The 20,958-nt window shown below is 44.1% G+C and overlaps 2 protein-coding genes across 3 annotated transcripts in view; both read right to left on the bottom strand.

The window, feature by feature from the left end:
• LOC123629050 (F-box-like/WD repeat-containing protein TBL1X) overlaps positions 1–20,958 on the bottom strand; it is a 1,209,717-nt gene that overhangs the window by 101,978 nt on the left and 1,086,781 nt on the right. The gene's annotated exons all lie outside the window — the stretch shown is intronic.
• Positions 15,651–17,618, bottom strand: LOC123629069 (testis-specific Y-encoded protein 1-like). Its single transcript, XM_045539019.1, has 5 exons — positions 17,261–17,618; positions 16,991–17,102; positions 16,734–16,879; positions 16,544–16,629; positions 15,651–15,746 (listed from the first exon to the last, which is right to left on the bottom strand). Exons 1-4 carry the CDS (start codon positions 17,408–17,410, stop codon positions 16,564–16,566), a joined length of 474 nt encoding a protein of 157 aa, XP_045394975.1. The 5' UTR covers positions 17,411–17,618; the 3' UTR covers positions 15,651–15,746; positions 16,544–16,563.

The raw sequence follows: 20,958 nt of genomic DNA, 5'->3' as shown, positions 1-20,958 counted from the left end.
ACAGTACTGACCCAGGCTGAAATGCAAGCAAGAAAACACCTGATTATACCTGACATTAGTATTTTCAGTCCTTGGTGCCAGATTCAAAGTGATACAATAAGACAAGGGACTAAACTTGAATCTCAAACAGTCACTACCTGGATCCAGCCAGAATGGCAAATAATAAACCCCTGGAACCAGCCTGAAATTAATGTAGTCAGACCCTGGGTCCAGTCTGATGGTGATGTTGCCCATGCCTGGATCCATGCTGAAACCAATAAAGGCAGACTCTGGACACATCCTGAAAAGGACAAAATAAAACCATGGGCTCAGCCTGAATCTCAAGTAATTAGGACCTGGCCTAAAACAATCACATTTTGGTCCCCAATTCAAAATGATGCAATTTGGCTCTGGTCCAAACTTGATTCTCAAATGACACATTACTGGATCCAGTCAGAAATTAGTATAACCAACTCTTGGCCTCAGCATGAAGCTGCTACAAATAGACAATGGACTCAGTCTGAGATTGGTCCCAGGATCCAGCCTGAAGCTTACAAAGTAATAGGATACTGGTTCCAGACTCAGATAAATTCAGTAAGACCCTGGAACCAAGCTGAAATGGAAACAATCCAAACTTGGACTCAGACTGTAAGACAAGTAGTAAAACTTACTGAAGTTGATACAGTCACACCTTGGTTATAGACACAAAGTGATATATCTAGAACCTGGATTCAGTCTGACACCAAGTCAGTCAGTCACTGGACCCAGACTGAAGCTGGTATAGTTCAGCCCTGGGGTCAGGAAAGAGCTGCTACAAATCAGCCCTGGACCTATCCAGAAACCCAACCAGTCAGACCCTGGATCAAGCTGGAAACTGACAAAGTTAAATCTTGGTTCCACATTCAGATGAATAAAGGCATACCATGGACCTATTCAGAATCTCAAATACCCAGTTCCAGGGTCCAGCCTGAAGTTGGTTTAGTTGATCCCTGGATCCAGCCTAAAACCCAAGCAGTTAGACTTTCTACCCAAGTTGTATCTCAGTTATTCAAAACATTTATTTTGTTTGAAGGAAGAACACTCGCATCCTGGATTCTTCCTGTAACCCAAGCAAAAAGACCCTGGACCCAGCTTAAAGCTACACTTACTGCATCATTTGCTGTTTCTAAACCTGACCACATTGTAACCTGGATCCAACATGAAACAGATATAGTAAGACCTGGAACCCATTAAAAAGCTGATATAATTGCATCATTTGCTCCTGAGGTTGAGTCACCTGGAGAAACTCTCTTAAGGAGCCATTTTGGCTCCTGGTCTAAATATGTACCTTTTTTACCAGTAGAAACTATTCCTTCCCCAGATCTGTATTTTACAGCTTTGTCACCTGAGATAGCTGCTACAGAAAGCCATGATAAAACCAATTCTCTTCAACCCACCCAGCTTACAAACACTTGGCATCTTGGAAGAGTTGGCTACAAGCACTATGGCAGCAAATTACAAATTATCAAGACAAAAGAAAGCCCTGATATTCTGTCTACCTCTCCTGTCTCTCTTTCCTCATTCTTTTCCTTTCTTATTTCTTGTTTTCTCCCATCTCCATGTACATTGTATCCTTCTTGTTCAGTCTTTTCTTCTTGTATATTCCCTTCATCTTGCCTTTTTCCATCTTGTTCCATTTTCTCTACTGTGGACTTCTCTCCTCTTCTCCTGCCCTTAGCCTCTTCTGACAGTCCCCTCCAGGAACTCTGTCCCTCAAAATTTACTGAAGAGATCATTCTTTCTCATACTCTTTCTTCCTTGCACGCCGCACCAGCCACACTTTTAACAAAACAATCTCCTGTGATGTCTGGATCTCAATCTGCACGGAATTCTAAGCATCAACCTGAACAACCACCTCTCGGGCATTCAGAAATCAACATTTTCCTGGCTGAGTGTCACGTAGGTGTGATCTGGAAAGAGAGTCTCCAGGCTTTCTGGCTCTTCAAGACAGCTGTTATTTCTCATGAATCCACAGGCAAGTTTAGCATGCTCATCTCTTTGAGTCATTATCCTCAGGATCAAGGTTCTTGTTGGATTCTAAAACCAAAATTTCTAAGATCAGAGATCATGTTCTCAGATGTTTGCAAGAGCAAAAAAGAAAAAAAAAAGGTCATAGGTCATTTCTGAAATAGGAGAGGGAAATAAATAGTATAATATGTAAGAGATATCTGAATATTGATTAGAATTTCTTATTTTTGCCAGAAAGTGTTTATGAGCTAACTTTTATAAACAGTTCATTTCAGAGGACAGTATTCTAAAAACAGTCTTATTGCTTAGAAATGGTTTATTATTTCACTTGAGGAATGAATGGAGATGCTTCAAATTGCCATTCCTAGGGAAATTGTGCAGACAACCTTTGCTACTGTGCCTAATTTTATAGGATTGATAACATATATTTCTAAGTATTTCCCTAAAATTGGAAATATTGAATTTCCAGATATGTTCCCAAAAATCTAAAAATAGATTAAAGAAATGGGAAATAGTGACACTAATTTCACTCTGTCCCACATGTGGATTTCTTTTACAGAATGTGGATTACGCCCTGGCCTTGTTCCCCACTGTCTCAACTGCTGGGAGGCAGAAATGGGTGAATTCCCTTGGATGGTTTCTGTGCAACTCTGTCTCTCTTTTTTGTGCTGGCTCTATGCTGAATGAGCAGTGGATCCTTACTACAGCTAGATGTGCCAATTTCATGTAAGTCTAAGACATTTCAGGGTTAAGATATCATTAAAAAGTGATAAAAAATTAGAGATTGTTAATGGATATATTTCATTTAAGAAGGTAGATATTCTTCCTTATCTATAGAAATCAAATTTGATGCATTTTCTTACTTGCCATAATCATATCTATTATATTTCCTTAGCTAAAGAGAAAGCATAATTCCAATTCCCAGATGAGAAATATTTCTAAACTTTGGTTAAGAACTACCATTCTCTATTTTTCTTCTTTTTGATTCTCGTGTATATCCAAATTAGTGTTTATCTGTTTTTCAGTAATAACTTCAGGATCCAGCACATTTATCAATTTAAAAATCTATTTTTATGTAATTTTACCTTTAATGGGAAGTATGCTAAGTTTAAATCATAATAAGAACCACAGTTTTGTTTTTTATGATTAGGAGCATATTCTTTCTTAAAACTCAATTTCTTCATATATAAAATAGTAACATGTACCTCAAAAGATTCTTTTGAATACATAATTTAATTTCTTATTTTTAATATAATGTGAAGTAAAGCCATTAATATGAGCAAGGAAAAAAAGGCTCAGGGAAACAGAGTAACTGTCCAAAGCCTCACTCACACGTTGTGAGATTTTTCAACTTCTAACTTTCAAAATCTGTATCACTAAATACTAAAAAAATGTAAATATTAATTCATACAATAATTGAAGTTATAGATTTTCAACAAGGTTGTCTGTTTGATTGTAACATTTACCTTCTCATGTCTAGAAGGTATATTAAGATGTCTTGGCAACATGTAGAGAAAGGAATAGGAATAATATTTTATTGCTAACCTGGACTTCATCTGATTCAGGTGACCTCCAAGGTTCTTTTCACATTGAAATGTGAAAATAACAAAACACTTGATAAATTTTCCCTCCAGAAAAAACTCAGAAGCCTTGGCTCTGATCCAAGTTGGGATTACTGATCTTCAGGACCCTGCCCAAGCTCAGACAGTAGGCATTCACCGTGCCATGCCCTACCTAGGCCCCAAAGGACCTCTAGGACCTGGGTTGATCTTCCTGAAGCAGCCACTACGTTTTCAACCCTTGGTACTTCCTATCTGCCTGGAGGAAAGTCTGGAACAACAGAGAAATATACAACTGTTTGATTGCTGCCTACCCAGTTGGTCCCTCATGAGGGGTGAGTAATAAAGAACGTAGTGGGATGGGATGGAACGACATGTTTGAAAAGAGTGTAATATCGTCTCATAAGTAACAGAAGATTTGTCATCTTTCACTTCAGCTATATTTCTCCCTCTAATATAGGTTAAAGCTTAAAAACATAAAATTCTTCTCTGTTTTCCATCAGGAAGTCCTGGAATTCTTCAAAAAAGGCGCTTAAGCATCCTGCAAGTCAGCTCTTGTGCTCAATTTTGGCCCAAGCTGAATGAATTCACCTTCTGTGTGAAGGCCAAGAAAGCTATGGGGGAAGCTGGCTATAAGGTGACAAGTTGAGGGAGTGATCATTGAACACCAAAATTCCTTTTCTTTTTTTTTAATTTCAGCTTATTATGGGGGTACAAAAGCTCAGGTTATATATATTGCCCATGTCCTGTCCATCCCCCTGAGTCAGAGCCTCAAGCATGTCCATTCCCCAGACAGTGCTCCTGGCACTCACCATGCAGTCTTACCTCCATCTCCTCCCCTCACTCCCTACTTCCTCAAGTCAGCACCTTCAAACATGACCATTCCCCAGACGGTGCGCAACGCACCCATCATATAGGCATACACCCATCCCCTCCCCCCACCCCTCGTCTCAGTCTGATATCCAATTGGTATCATTCCCCAATGTGCATTTAGGTGATGATCAGGGAAACCAATTTTCTTGAACATCAAAATTTCTGACCCCTCTTCAAAATAGCATTTGATATCTTGTCCTTTGTTTCTTTTAGGGTAACTTGGGGGCACCCCTTGTATGCCATCTACAGCAAAAGGACACATGGGTGCAGGTGGGAATCTTGAGTCACTTTGATGAACATTGCACAAAGCCCTGCATATTCAGCCAAGTGAGCCCTTTCCTTTTCTGGCTCCAGGGAGTTACATGACCCAGCCATGGACCCTGCTCCCAGCATGAGCCCAGGACTTCCTCTGCTTCCATCTCCCTTTCAGTCTCTACTTCTATGAATGCCTCGGCTTTTACCTCCGCTCCTGCTTCTATTTGGCCACACTTCATCTCTCTGCCACAGCCTCAGAGTAAGGCTCCAAAAAATGGTAGTAAGGGAGGTATGAGAAGGAAAAGAAGAGGAAAATGGAAATATCATAGGGAAGGAGGGAGAGAGAAAGCTCTTTTCTTGATAAATATGTGAATGTCTATATCCACCAAATAATAGAAATCATTTACTTATGGCTTACAAAGGCACTTCATACTTACTATATTATTTAACTTTCATAATATCACTATATGATATAGTTGACATCATTATTATAGTTATTTTAATTGCTTACTCTGAGACTAAAGAATTATAATCCATCAATCAAGTTTTTAAAAGCAAAAGAGGAACAGGGCTCATGCTGAGACTCAAACTTCTTATTCTTCTAACACAAAATTCTTTCTTTACTGCAACACAGTGCCTTACGTATGTAGTAGAATAATTTTAATTTAAAAATATTTCGGGTTTTTTAAATTTATTTTATTTCAGCATGTTAGTACTTCACAAATAGTGATTTTTGCAGGTTCCTATGTACTCAACTTTATTATGTTGTGATTATCATTTTCCTCCTTCCCTTGACTATTATGAAACCTATCACAATATCATCAATGACTATTTAATGTTACTGTACTTCCTTTCACTCCTTTGGAAATCTGGGGATCTATTTTGATCTCATGCATTATATTTTCACTTAATTAAGGGTCTTTATCAGCTATCTTATATTGTCATATCTACACTGAACGATGCTTTTAAAATATCAATTCTTTACCAAAATTCTTCAAAGTTTCATTCAAAGATGACTACACAACAATTGTAATCATGCTTCTGTCTTCATCTATATTTCATGTTTGTTTTATGAAAATGTTATCTCCATGATATATTCTTCATATTTATGTATTTATATATATATATGTATAGAGATGACATTATTATAGTTATTTTAATTGCTTACTCTGAGACTAAAGAAGTATAATCAATCTTACATATATATATGTATATATACACACATATATACACACACACACAAACACGCATATACACACCCCAACATTGCTTCAACTTAAATATTTGAGGGACTGTGAAACATACACACCAGCATTGCTTCTACTTAATTTTTTGAGAGACTCTAAAACACACAGCCCAGCATTGCTTCAGCTTAATTTTTTGAGGGGCTCTAAAATTTGTTCCTTCAAATCATGAGATCTTTCCTGAGTTTCAAAAGTGAATCTCCTATTTAAAGTATTTGTTTGTTATCTCAGTAAGACTTCAAGTTTAGTGAGCTAAGCCTCCTCCAGTTAAGAGATAGGTATATTATCTCAAAAATTTGCATTCATTTCTCTAACATTTTTAAATCAAATTACTTTTTTACTGCATACATACATTAATAACTCATAACTAGTTAAGATAATAGCTGCATACAGGTTGCAGTGGTGGAGGAAGCTGGAGTGGTTCCTAAAATTTGGACTAAGGAGAATTTAAACTGAGCCATGAAGAAACCATGAACATGGAAAAGTAATAAGAGGAAATATTGTAAATACAAAAGATACAGAAGTTTATTTCTGTAAGCCATATTTAATAATACTGACCTGCTTATCAGAGATAGGGATTAAAAACTTTCTAAAACAATGTACAGGTGACAATTATACTGAATTTGATTTTACTTCCCCCACCCTTTCTGCCCTTCTCAGCTTTGGCAGATCGGATCTCTCTCCGATATGCCATGTCTTGGCAGGCTATTATCATCAATTGTGGAAGTCAAATCTGCAGTGGTTCCATAATCAGCAGCTCTTGGGTTCTCACTGCTGCCCACTGTGTCAGAAACATGTAAGTTTTGTGTTCTGCCTCTTCCCATACCTGACAATCCATTATCCCCATAGTACTCTTGCGAAGTGTTCTTTGAGTAAGCTCTCTTCAGAGTGCCTGAACCATCTCACTTATACTTATAACATCTTTGTTTCAGGCCAAAAAATAATTGTCTGTTTGGCTGATTGGTAACTCTGTTAGTTAATTCCTCTGTAATCCCATTGTCTATGGACTCTGACTTTATTCATAGGCTTCTGATTTCTCAGGGGGAGAGGTAGGAACCTTGTGTATGGTGACTAAGGAAATATATTGGAAAGCCAAATGTGTTCTTTAAGGACTTTGGTTTCCTAGTATGTCTACTTTAATCTCTACCTACACACACAGGAATCCTGAAGACATGGCTGTGATACTGGGCCTGAGGCACCCTGGAGCTCCTCTCAGAGTTGTTAAGGTGTCTACCATTCTACTCCATGAGAGATTCCAGTTGGTGAGGGGGGCACCAAGAAATGACCTAGCATTGTTGCTCCTTAAAGAGGCCCAGACTCCTGTTCAACTCTTAGCACCCTTGGGACATCTGAAGAATCTGAATAGCTCAGAATGCTGGCTCTCAGGGCCACAAATTCTTAAACCAGGTCAGTAATTGCTTTTTACTTATTAAGTTAGTGGCTCTAAAATGATGAGGCTCATATTATTATTTATTTATTTATTTATATTTTTGCACATGGTATATCTTTCTATTTATTTAGGTATTATTTGAGTTCTTTTATATGGGATATATAGTTTCACCATTCAGTTTCTATACATATCTTATTAGACTTATATTTAAGCATTTTATTTATTTTTTTATTTCAGCATACTATGGGGGTACAAAAGTTTAGGTTATTTTTATTTTTTTATTTCAGAGTATTATGGAGTTACAAACTCCATAATTTAACTTTGGTTAAATAAATTGTCTTTGCACCACCTGACAAGCATTCCTATCCCCCAGACAGCACACACTGCATCTGTTGGGTGTGGATTTACCCATCCCCTCTTCTTCTCACCCACCTGCCCAAAACTCTGTGAATGTTACTTCCCATATATGCACATTAGTGTTGATCAATTAGTACCAATTTAATGGTGAGTGCATGTGGTGTTTTTCCACTCTTGTAATACTTCACTTAGAATAATGAGATCCACCTCCATCCCCCCAACACAATAGGTAGCTCATCATTTTTTAATGACTGAGTAGTACTCCACAGTATACATATACCATATTTTATTAATCCACTCATGTATTGATGGGCACTTGGGTTGTTTCCACATCTTTGCAATTGTCAATTGTGGTGCTATAAACATTTGAGTGCAGATGTCTTTTTTTTCCCCTATGAGTAGATGCCCAGAAATGAGATTGCTGGTACAAATGGTAGTTGTACTTTTAGCTCTTTCAGGTATCTCCATACTACTTTCTGTAGAGGTTTTACTAGTTTGCAGTCTCACCAGCAGTGTAAGAGTGTTCCTGTCTCTCCGCATCCATGCTAACATTTGTTGTTTGGGGACATTTTGATACAAACTATTCTCACTGGAGTTAGGAGATATCTCATTGTGGTTTTGGTTTGCATTTCCCTGATGATTAGAGATGTTGAACATATTTTCTTAAGTTTCTTGACCATTAGTCTGTCTTCATTTGAAAAGTTTCTGTTCATGTCATTTGCCCACTTTTTAAAGAGATTGTCTGATTTTGGCTTGTTGATTTTCCTGAGTTCTGTATAGATTCTAGTTATCAGCCCTTTATTGAATGTATAGCATGCACATAATTTCTCCCATTCTGTAGGTTGTCTATTCGCTCTAGTGATAGTTTATTTGGCTGTGCAGAAGCTTTTTAATTTGCTCAGGTCCCATTTGTTTATTTGTGTTGTTCCTGTGATTGCTTTTGGGGCCTTCCTCACAAATTATTTGCCGAGGCTGATATCTATAAGAGTTTTCTCAACATTTTCTGCTAGAATTCTTATAGTTTCATGCCTTAGGTTTAACTCTGTTGTCCATCCTAAGTTGATTTTTGTGACAGGTGGATCCTGTTTCAGTCTTCTACATGTGGCAATCCAATTTTCCCAGCATGATTTATTGAATAGGCGTTCTTTTCCTCAGTGTAAGTTTTTGTCTGCTTTGTCAAAGATCAGTTGGAAATATGAAGATGGTTTTATATTCTGGGCTCTCAGTTCTGTTCCACTGAGCTATGTGTCTATTCTTGTACTAGTACCACACTGTTTTGGTTACTGTAGCCTTTTATAGCATGAAATCTGATAAATTGATGCCTCCCAATTTGTTCTTTTTGCTTAATGTTGCTTTAACTGTACGGGGTCTTTTCTGATTCCATAGGAAGTGTAGAATTACTTTTTTAAGATCTGTGAAAAATGATATTGGTATTTTAATAGGGATTGCACTAAATTTGGACATCACTTTGTATAGTATAGACATTTTAACAATGTTGATTCTGCCAATCCATACCATGGTATGGTCACCATCTGTTTGTGACCTCTGCTATTTCCTTCCTCAGTGTTTCATAGTTCTTCCCTTTAGAGCTCTTTCACCCCCTTAAATGTACTCCCATTTAACTAAGAATAAATAATAAAATGTATTTTATTATTATTATTATTGTGGAAGCTATTGAGTCGTTGATTTGATTAGCAGTTTGACTTTTGCTACTGATTTGTGTACATTGATTTTGTAACCTGAGACTTTGTTGAACTTATTTATCCATTCCAGTAGCTTCTTGGAATAATCTCTGGAGTTTTCCAGATATAAGATCATATCATCAGCAGAGAGCAATTGTTTGACATCTTCTTCTCTGATTTGGATGCCTTTGATTTCCTTCTCTTGTCTGATTCTTCTGGCTAGGACTTTTAGTATTATGTTAAATAGAAGTGGTGATGGAGGGCAAACTTATCTGGTTCCAGGTCTGAATGGGAATGCTTTCAATTGTTGCCTGTTCAGTATAATGTTGGCTGTGGGTTTGTCATATACAGCTTTTATGATTTTAGGTAAGTCCCATCTATGGCTATTTTGTAAAGCATCATAAAGGGTGTTGAATTGTGTTGAATGCTTTTTGTGTGTCTATTGAGAGGATAACCGGATGACTGAAGAAATTGTTCCCACAACATCATGGAGGAAGGAATCTTTCCCAGCACATTTTAGGAAGCCAACATCACCCTGATACCAAAGCCAGGAATGGACTCAAACAAAAGAAAGAAAAGGGAAGAGAAGAGGAGTGGGAGAGGAGGGGAGAGGAGAAGAGAAAGAAAAGAAACTACAGACCAATATGTTTTTTGAACATAAATGCAAAAGTTCTCAATAAAATCTAGCAAATCAAATTCAACTGCTGATCAAAAAAAAAAAAAAATCCATAATGACCAAGTGGGCTTCATCCCAGAGATGCAGTGATGGTTTGATGTATACAAATCTATAAATGTAATTCACCACATAAATAGAAGTAAAAACAGAGATATATGTTGTTAATATTAAAAGTTTAAGGAATAACTCTAACCGCAATTTTCCATATTACTAATTACAAATTTTTATCCAAATCAGAGATTTAATCTAAAATTTATTATTGTTTCATAAAGTGTTCTTGATGATGACTCCACTGGATTGGAGATGTCTGTTTACAGACAACTTTTGTAAATAAGGTAAAGCTCATTTTTTTCCCAACTCTTTGCCAACTTTGGAACAAAGGAAAAAGAAGAGGTTTTGGGTTTCTTTTTTACCTCTTTAGGAAAAGGAAGCTGGACTTTGAATTTGGAATTTTATAAATGAAAGCAGACTTGTTATTTTGAAGTATGACATTTAAAACATGATTAAAAATGACTAAAAGGGAATTAACAGGAGAATAAAATAGACAAATTTGTGAGGTAAAATGCTTATGATTGTGATAAAAAATAATGAAACTTATTAACATAATACCTTAGAAATACAGGTTTAAGTGATGATACAGATCATGTTCTTAACTCAACACCTGATATTTCATTATTACCTCTATTCCTTAGGATCTTTATATTCCATCTTTCTGTCTAGGAGAGACAGATGAGAATCCAGAAATGTTACAGATGCATGTGATAGAAGCTTCAAGCTGTGCCCACCTCTACCCTGACATAGGAAGTTCTATTGTTTGCTTTGTTACTCAGGCCAAAGGCTCTGATGCAGACATGGTGAGCAGCTCATTTTTTTCTTTTTTCTGAGTGATAGAAATTATAACTTTGTTCCTTTTGGAAAGGTAGAACACTCATTTCTAAATGTAATAAAGTGAATCATTGCTAATTAAAAACATTATTTAATTACAGAAAAAAGTTTTGAGAAAAAGTTCTTAATCTTTGATTTATCTGCCATGGATTATTATGCTGTATTCACACTGAACAGCTACTTTGGTGCTATCCAATCGATTTAGGCATTTTATATAATGCCTTTTCTTCTAATTATACTGTTTTTTCTCATCAGGATTCACCACAAGTCCAACTTTTTCTATTTCCCCAATTAAAATTACATCTTTGGCCAGGTGTGGTGGCTCACGCCTGTAATCCTAGCACTCTGGGAGGCCAAGGCGGGTGGATCGCTCGAGGTCAGGAGTTTGAGACCAGCCTGAGCAAGAGCAAGACCCCATCTCTACTAAAAAATAGAAAGAAATTCTCTGGCCAACTAAAAAATATATATATAAAAAAATTAGCCGGGCATGGTGGTGCATGCCTGTAGTCCCAGCTACCCGGGAGGCTGAGGCAGGAGGATCGCTTAAGCCCAGGAGTTTGAGGTTGCTGTGAGCTAGGCTGATGCCACAGCACTCACTCTAGGCCAGGCAACAAAGTGAGACTCTGTCTCAAAAAAAAAAAAATTACATCTTTATGGCTTAGTTGTCAATGATTTTATTGGTAGTAGTATTTGTGAGTAGAGAATACTTGGTGATAAAGATGATTAACTTATTAATTAGCCTGTGTGATCAGATGTATCCCTCTCTTCTGAATACTTCCCTCACTATCCACTTATTAAACTGAGGATTAAACAAGTTGGAATAGTGATTTAAATCTAAATTCTACCTTTGAATTCACAGGAGCCAGTGACTCCAGGAACTGCTGTTATGTGCAAACTGATATCTGACATTGGAAGTTGGGGACAGATAGGCTTCACCAGTCTCAAAACACTAGCTACCATAGTGAGTCCATACTGCTGGATCTTATCTACTTTAGCAAAAGCAGGGTATCCTCTAAACCAAGCCCACACACACACCTTGGATGGAAACTCCCAAGTCCTCTATTCTCCTTAGGCAGCCAATAGCAGTGCCACTTTCTTCAATAATGATTATTGTATCCCAATCTTTTGTAGCCCAGTGTCTATGCTAGGTACTGGAAATCTAAACACACTATGATAAAACACCAGAAAACAGAGAAAAAAAGATTGCTTTATTCCCTATAGTATTTCTCTAGATATTCTTTCAACAAATACTCCTTCTCTCCATAATAACTCTTTTAGTTATTTCCTCAATAGGTGTCCTTGAATTAACTATTTCCACATTTCCAAAGTTTACACTTAAAATGTTATATATTTAACATTCAAATGACCGCAGGGTTTGTTTTACAAGGAAATAAAATTTTCAAAGAAATGGAAAACAAACCTTAAGTTGATATATATCAACCTTACGGTCTCTCAAATTTTATCTTTATAACTATCTGCTCACCCAATCTATAAGAATTACCAGCATGTTCTTCTCAAAAACTAAGTAACTTATTTCTTAAAAAAAAAATTATGGATGCTTGTATGACAGTAATATCCAAGATATACCCTATTTTTCACTGAATGAAAACAATACCTTTTAAAACTCTAGTAAGCAATTAGTGCTAAATCACAAAATATGTTATTTCAATAACGCTAAAATCAGTTTGTATCAAGAAGACAAGCAGAAAAACTAGAGTAAATATATGGAAAGAAATACAAAATACTTAGGAGCAGTCTCAGACACATGCCAGGAATCAACTTTTACTTAGGCACAGATCAAAATGTAGAAGGCAAAAATCCACTTCATCACCTTGTAGGTATATAAGCAATAAATACAGTAAGAATAGCACAGAAAAATAATTAGAAGGCTAAAATTGAGACCACAGATTCCAAACATCTATTAACACACTGAATAATTTGGGAGAGTCATTCAAGCATCCCTCAAGAAAATTTTCCTGAATGAAATTATTGAAATCTTTATTACAAAATAGGAAAGATGTCAGGTCTCACACAGGAAGAGTAATTTAAAATGCAAGTGTGTTTTAAATAACTTTATATTAATGAGGTTCCTTTGCTACATTATTTCATCATTAATGCCAAATGATTTTTGAAAATTTATTACAATGTAATAAAACTGATCCTGTAGCTCAGCACATTACCAAAGGCCTGTGTTAACCATTGGATAGCAGAGGGCTGAGTTGCCCTGTATCCTGGAGGAGGACGAGATAGGGAGGAGCCACGTGCAGCCTAGGCCCCTGAGGGAGGCATGTCCTACCAATGATGCCAAAGTGATACTCCTTCATGATTGCTTCACTCCAGAAGTAGGGGTTGGGACCAAAGAAAAACTTCATCCTGCATCTGGACCTGGGAAGGCTGCTTTTTCCCCATCTGTCAGGTGAAAAGAGGGGTGAGGGAGGAGGAGGCTGTATTGAGGAGGTCTGTCTACTCTTGGCATCAGTCGCTTACTGTTGGGGGCTCTGCTACTTAAGCCGCCCCCATCTTGACACACGAACCCCACCACAGCCAGACTAAGTCTCCCTCCACTCACCTCGAAATCATTGATGTAGTTGAGCATGTCACCTGGGGTTAAGAAGGAAGATAGAGAGAGAGAGAGAGAGAAAGTGACAGGCCAATAGAGAGAGACAGAGAGGGAGACAGGCCAATACACATTCATAATGTGTGTTCATAAGGAGAGTTACACTGAAGCCCTGACTGATTCTAACCCTGAAAATATTTCCATTCCAACAGACTGAGCACAAAGTGTCATGATTTCACATGGTGCTTATTGGTGAGATGTGAGGACCCAGAAACACTGCCATGGTGTCAGAATAGGGGAACAGCTGTGCAACTACTTCCAGTCACAGCAAAATCAATGTTTTCACCCCTTAAAATGCCTGTGGAGACAGGATCCTTCCTGCCTCTCAGCACGCGGCCCAGGAAGAACATGTGTAGGCCCCTTTCCCTGGGGTGATTCATAGGAGCAAGCTGTGGGACAGGAACCTTCAGAGGGCAGTTTCAGCTTTGCTGCGTAAGGCCTGGCCTCCCTTGACCACCTCATTGCCTGGCAAGCAGTTTGTAGGCCTAGTTGTTGTGGGCCCACATTGGCATATGGTGGGCATTTGAAGGCCCCTACATAAGCTTTCCTGTGTTCTGTGGCACCTGGCTCGATCCTGCGGCAGATCCATGAGAGGAGCAGAAGGAAACCCACAGTAGCAGGGATGAGCCAGTCACAGTTGTTCTGGGGCCAAACCCAAATCCCAGTCCCACTCACCGCACACTCTTCAGAACAGAGTTCCCTTTCCCCAAATGAACCCATCCTAGACACCAACAGGCATGAGAAGCCAGGGTCCTTCAAGGGTAACTCCACAGAGCATAGCAGATCTGTGCCGATGCCCACCCTGTCTGCAAGGGTGTGGATGTGCACGGTGCAGAGCTCAGAGCTGGTCTGGGCTCCCTCTCTAGAGCCTCAGCCACCTGCCTTGCGTGGCTGGCACAAACCCAGCGGTCAGGTCTCAGGCCAAAAGCCCCCCAAAATGCAGGAAGTTTCTGGACTTCTTTGCAGGAGAGTAGAAGTAATCGCACATGTGTCTGTCAATCCCTCACTCTGAAAATACCTGCTGGGCCCCCAAAGAGAGCATAAGAAGCCAGAAAGTGTGGTGAGAAGGGGGCAGGCAGGTGTACACGGGAGAAGTTCAGCCTGCTGCCTGGCCAGGGAGATGCCTGTCTTACACGAGGACCACAGACACACCTGGGGCACCCCTTGGGATCACCCCTAGCCAGCTGTGGCACAGTTACTCCCTCACCTTGTCGTCAGGCTCCAGGTCTTCTCTGGAAGTGGCTCCCTCTTACGGATGAGCCCCGGGGGAGCTGGCCATGGCCAAGGTGAGGTTTGAAGCCTCGGTCCCTGTCCTTTCTGTGCAATAGCAGGAACTCCCAGGATGGCATCCTCTGGGCAAGACATTCCCGGGGGGGCACACAGCTTGCTCATGCCTCACACCCCGGTCTGCTCAGTCCCTACCTCCTCCTGTCTCTATGTGGGTGTCAGGGTACAACTCCAGCAATAAACACGATGCTCAGGGGTCTGTGGAATTGCCAGGGCATGTGCCTCTTCCTCGTTATGGCCCTGGGCCCTACAGGAAGCTTGAGAGAGACAGTGATCCTTGGGACCCCACAGCGCTGCCACATGCCCCGTCACTCTCCAGCCCTGCCTCCATGTACCTCCCACTGGTACGTCCAGCACCTTTGCTGGGAACGCTCCTCCCGGGGGCTTGGACTGGGCACCCTGAGGGCAGTGTGCATGCATGTTCCTGCGAGGACAAGTGGGTCACAAGAAGTTCTCAGGTGAGTGTTGCCCTGTATTCTTCCCCTCAGCCCCTGTGACCATTCCAGGGAGGGTCCTGGGGGAATCTTCCACATGCCTATGGAAGACTAGAAAGGAGATGTTGCCAGCCACACAGGCACCTGTCACCAGGCCTTGACTGCCACATGCCCTCGTGTTACATCTCCCAGCTGATCAGTGCTTTCCCCTGCCCACGCCACAGTACGGAGAAGGCCAGCCTCCCTGCCAAGTCTGTGCCTGTCGTGTCCAGGGCTTCCTCCTCTTTCAGGGGCAGCCCACTGAAACACACAGGGACTCACATGGAATTCAAGGGCACCCCTCCCAGGTCCCATTTACTCACAGCCTCCTCCCAGTTTCCCAGGGAAGCACTCAGGGACACAACGGAAATTGATAAGAGTTTATTGCCATGTAAGGGCCACTGCACATGTAGGGCATCTCTGTATCCTACAGCAGCCGTCCGTTCCTGTGGAGTCTTCCTCCTGGGACAACCAAGTAGACTATTAAAGTCTCTGAGTAGCAGAAGCTCCCCAGGTTTCCAACGCTAACATCTAAAAAGCTGTGTGTAAAGCACAGGGATCACACACAGACACAAACAAATACACAGACACGCACGCACACCCATTCATGTAAACACATTCTCACATATTTGAACACACACACAATATACACATACACACTGGCACAGGTTCAAAGGAGAGTAGGTGTCTCTGAAGACAAGGGGAGCCCACAGCTGTTGGTTCCCATATTCGTTCCCCAGGACTCACTATGCCTTGCCATTCTGTGATCCCTTCAAGTCTGCATCCCATGGGCCCCCAGTGTGTTTCCCAGTTTCCCAGACAATGGCCCATGCCGTCTGCACGGGCTGCAGTGCAGGTGTGGGCATCGAGGAGAAATTCCGGAGGAGGCTTGGATTTTCAACTCAGACACTGACAGAGGGGCATCACCATGGGCAGCAACATGTAGACATCTGCCTGCTGGCTCAGAGGGACGGAGGCCCCACTGTGTGGTTGCTACCAGGCCTCAGGGTGGGGTGGATGCCATGGCATGACAGTTCAGAGAAACACAGTTTCCAGTTACTCCTGGCTTCCTCTGGGGGTCTTGCAGCTTGAGGTACCCCAATCCTGACCTGTTGTCTTCTCAGTTCCCCACTGCCAGCTTCTCTCCCACCTCCCTGTGACTTGGGTTTGCTCACTGCTCTCACTCTGACTCTCAGCATTTCTACAACTTCCCAGGTAACCGAGAAGCAAGGGTTTGGCCCATACTTTGCTCTACTCACCTGGCGCCCTCTGTGTTTCTTCACACCAGGTCTTCATCCCTGGGGTAGTAGTGCAAGGGAGTGAGCCACAGGTCCTCGCTGATGATCTGGCAGGGCAACAGGGACAGGTCCACCCAAGGATCAAACCCACATCACCAGAACCCGAGAAACCCACGGAGGTGACCTCAGAAGACGTGCACAGGAGCCCCACCTCAGCAATCCGGTTAGAGCCCGGGCAGTTGTGTTCGCACAACCAGCTGAAGAAGCTTACATCGGTGGAGTCCTGCTCCTTGAATGGGGCTTCACCCTCATAATCCCAGAACCACTCAATGGCAGAGGAACGAGATGCCCGGTAACCTAAAGAAACAAACAAAGAAACAAAAAAAACCCAAAACTTAGGGAAGTGTCCTCGTGCGGCCTACACCCCCTCAATGCCCCTCCCCCACCACCCAGGCAGGCATGTCCCACCAGTGATATCAAGGTGATACTCCTTGATGATCACTTGATTCCGGAAGTAGGGGTTGGGAAGGAAGAAAAACTTCATCCTACAGCGGTAATTCTCCAGGCTTACTTCCTCCACCTGCCAGGGAAAAAGAGGGTGAAGGAGGAGGAGTCTGTGCTGAGGGGGTCTCCTTGATGTTTGTATGAGTCCTTTACCATTGCCAGCTCTGCCACTCAAGCTGTCCCCATCCTGTCCCACTGACCCTCCCCAGCCAGACTCCGTCCCCCAGGCCTGACCTCCAGATTGATCATGTAGCTCAGCACGTCTTTGTCTTGCTCCGTGATCACAGCTGACAGCTGGGGATGGTACACAATCTGCCTGAGGTCAAGGAGCCTTTCCACACTAGGGAAAGAGGCCAGGAGCCATGCAGCATGTCTGGAGAGCATGGAGAACGAGGGAGGGTGGGGGCACAGAAGCCCCCAGAGCCCCACACTTACAGCCCTCCCATGGCCTTCCTCAGCCCCTGCCTGGCCCCAGACATGCTCAGGACTAGGGTTTTCCTGGGCGTGGGTAAGTCTGAGAATCCTGCACAGAGTCAGGGAGGGCTGTTTCCTGAGGCCCTCTGAGCCCCAGGTGGCCCTCGTGTGCTGGCCGCAGGACACACACTGCTGACGTCTGCATGGGCTCTGTCCTCTCCTCACGCCCTCTGTCAACTTGGGCTCCTCCCTACGTGTGGGCGTGTGCCTTGAAGGTACCACTGTGAGCGTGAGGGGAAGCTGCCTGTGTCGGTGCCCAGGAGGGCACGTGTGCCCTGTGCCCCAGACATATGCCAGGGAGAAATGCACAAGACAAATGGAAAGCAATCTTTGCGTCTGGTGCTTTACAGAGTACAGTAGGTTTCTTAAGGTGAGCCCCAGATTTTCACCACATCCTGTGGAGGCTGATTGCTAGCTGCAGTGAGTCACAGTGGATCTCCATGGCTGCAAAAGCTATGTGGACTCCCAGCTCTCTGGGGTGTTCCTCAGTTACCTGTCCTTCAAAGTTCTGCTCTGTGGCAAAGGCTTCTTTTGACATTTCCCCCCATTTTGGGGAATCCTGTTTTGCTGCTCGTCCCGACCATGTGTTCCCACACTTTCTACAGGCTCACAGGATCCCCCCACAGCGGGTGCTGACATTGGCATGAGGGAGGCCTGGGGGTCCGGCCCCACTGCCGCTCTCCCTCTTCTGCCTTTTGCAGACCCCTTCCCCTCCTGCGTGGCTCCCTGCATGCTCTTTACCCATCCCCCTAGGTGGCCACCTGCTGATTCCGAAGCGGTAAGGATACAGCTCTGGCCCAGAAGCCAGGGATGGCCTGGATGATGGCCCTCCTGCGCTCAAGGTAAGCCTTCTGCCGCTGACGGAGCTTGAGCTTCAGCCGAGCGAAGACCTTGCTGTCTGCAGCATTCGCGGTGCTCAGCTCCAACTCCAGCAACTCCAGCGCCTCCAGCGGGGAACTTGAAGCCGAGACGCAGCGCCCGGCCTGCGCCTGACTACTGTCCTCATCTTCATTATCCTCCTTGTCATCGTCATTGTCGTCTTCTTCCTCTTCTGCCACCACCTCCACGGCCTCCAATATGTCCTCCACCACCAGAACCTCCTCCTCCCCTGTGGGCTCCGCCAGGGTCACACATTCCGGCAGACCCCCCACGCTGAGCACAACGCCCCCCTCGGTCGTCCCACAGACCGACAGCTGCACCGCCCAGCCCACCGCACGGGCCCCACAGGCCCCCGGGGCCGGCTCCCCGGGAGGGCCCTGGGCCTCAGCCTCCTGAAGGGCCCTGCCCAGACCTGGGCCGTGCCAGGCTTCCCGGGGAGGCTCGCTGGCCCCGGGCCCCGTCTCACCCGCCATGTGGCCCTGGTGCTGATTAGCGTCAGCTGCGACGGAAGGGCAGGCAGGCAGGTCCCAGAGCGGACTGGCAGAACCCAGCGGCTGCAGGCCCACGCTAGGCCTGAGAGACGCCAGGAGCGCACACGGCCCGGCCCTGGCTGGAGCCCCCTCGCGGGCCTATAGTCAGCACGCACGCGCACGCCGGCCTTGGTGCCGTCAGGCTGCCGGATTGGTCGGAAGCTCCCGGATCCACCCGCGGCTTGCCTGTCTCTCACTGCCGCCAATCGGTGGGAGGATGGAGGCCTTCAAGCTGGCTGGTCCCGCCCCTCCACCCGCCTGTGAGCCATCCCGCAGGGCACGCCTCGCTTTGGGGCCGAAGCTGTGGCCTTGGGGCTGCCGACTCAGCATGCGCCCTGGGCCTCTGAGTCCCAACATACCCGAGCACCTTGCGGCCGGCATGGGGCGTTGTCAGCTGCAGTGCAGGCCTCTGCTGTCTGCTTTTCGGGAGAGTGGAAAGTGCACGTCTGCTCCCTTTCCACCTGGTCGCATCCCTGGGAATGCTAAGCAACTCACTGGGGGGGTTGGGAGCTGCCCTCCGCACAGAAAGTCAATCACTGAGACACTGAGGAATCTTAAGGAGGATTACATTTATTTCCGTGGGTGCGTTAATGCAGAGGGGAGGTAGGGACTGTCCCAAATGCGCCTCCCTGCCCAACAGGGAGCGAACTCAAGAATGCGTTAGGGGTGTGAGCACCGTTGCGTGGTACAGGTGTAGCGCCGGGCAGGCAAGTGCACTGAGAAATTATGCTCGTACATATGTCCCATGGTGAAAACAGGAGGGCGAAGGCCCTCCTAGGCAGACGCTTTAAGTGAACTGCGGGGAATATTCGCTGTTGTTTCAGCCTCGTGCACATGCTCAGTGCGTTTTTAGGTACAGCTATTGGGTGGAATATCGCTTACACTGACAGTTCCCACCAAGCATGTGGTGGGAGAAGGTGCACACTTTCCTGCCAAAGAAACGCAAAAGACAATGCATTAGTACACCGCAAAGTTATAAAGTTCTGGTATTTCAGTTTGGCCATACAATTGTCTATTTTCAGCCTCATGTAGAGAGTAGCTGCTAAATCACCCTGGCTGAGATAGGTCTTGCTGGCACGGCCATTTAGAGGGGCCAGACATTTCAGTGAACTAAAAGAATTTTTGAGCAAAGCTTTTCAGGTTTATCAAACCGGTTACACGTAGGATGTGACATTGGCCTCGAGGGAAGCCGGCGAGCATTTATTGGAAGGAAGCATGCACACCACATGGCACTGGGGAGCCCACAGCAGGAGAACAGAGAGGAGGCCTTCTCTGCTGTGGGGCTTACAGGGGAGAGCCTCATGGTGCCTGGCGAGCGTGGGATAGCTTGGCTCCAGAGGCCAGCACCGTCTCAGGACTGGACGAGGTCCCAAAACATGAAGCACAAATGATGTATCCACAATCCTGCCACATGACACCAGCTTGCTTCCCAGGGCAACACAATGACCCCTCTGCCTGTGACGGTGGCTGACCAGAGGTGACCCAGCGGTATCCCCGATTTCTGGGGTGCAGACTTTTATGCAGCTCGGTCCATGCAAATATCAGCGTGACAGAGGCCAAGTACATATATCTCAGCTATGTGGGAATCTGGACACTGGGATGTGGTGTCACTCCCCACATGGACTGGCTTCCACATGCCCAGTCTTGATGGGAACAAGAGAGACGTGCTACAGCTGCTGCTGGGCTTTCCTGTGGCAAATATCCTCGGGCCTGTGTCTACATTTCTAGACAATTGGCAAGGTCGGAAGGGAGGCAGATGATTCCCTGGGTGCAGACCCAGTAGATCCCATGGTGTCCTGGCAGTCCAGGTACCAGTGCCTATGACAGAGGGGATCTCAGGCTGCAACTTCCAGTCAGGTCCCAGATGCAGCTGGGTGGGAATCGCTGCCACCGCAGACCAGAGTGGCAGTTGGGCTAGTGAATGAGTTCAGGGCCAGGGTCAGAGGCAGAGGAACGGCCAGGTCTTGAACAGAAGGACAGAATGAGAAGGGAGAGCGAGGAGACTGAGGGAAAGAGTGGACACAGATGGAAAGGACACAGAATGAGACA

The sequence above is a fragment of the Lemur catta genome, chromosome Y, assembly GCF_020740605.2.
Source record: "Lemur catta isolate mLemCat1 chromosome Y, mLemCat1.pri, whole genome shotgun sequence".
Lineage (NCBI taxonomy): Eukaryota > Metazoa > Chordata > Mammalia > Primates > Lemuridae > Lemur > Lemur catta.
This window is presented reverse-complemented; position numbering and strand designations above follow the sequence as displayed.

Bases quoted from the DNA above. Each gene is read 5' to 3' on its own strand.
- LOC123629069 (XM_045539019.1), bottom strand. From the start codon at position 17,410: ATGCTCTCCAGACATGCTGCATGGCTCCTGGCCTCTTTCCCTAGTGTG. The intron at 17,103-17,260 runs GTCAGGCCTGGG...TTTCCCTGGCAG, and splicing joins GCTACATGATCAATCTGGAG to GTGGAGGAAGTAAGCCTGGA. The intron at 16,880-16,990 runs GTGGGACATGCC...TTGTTTCTTTAG, and splicing joins GTATCACCTTGATATCACTG to GTTACCGGGCATCTCGTTCC.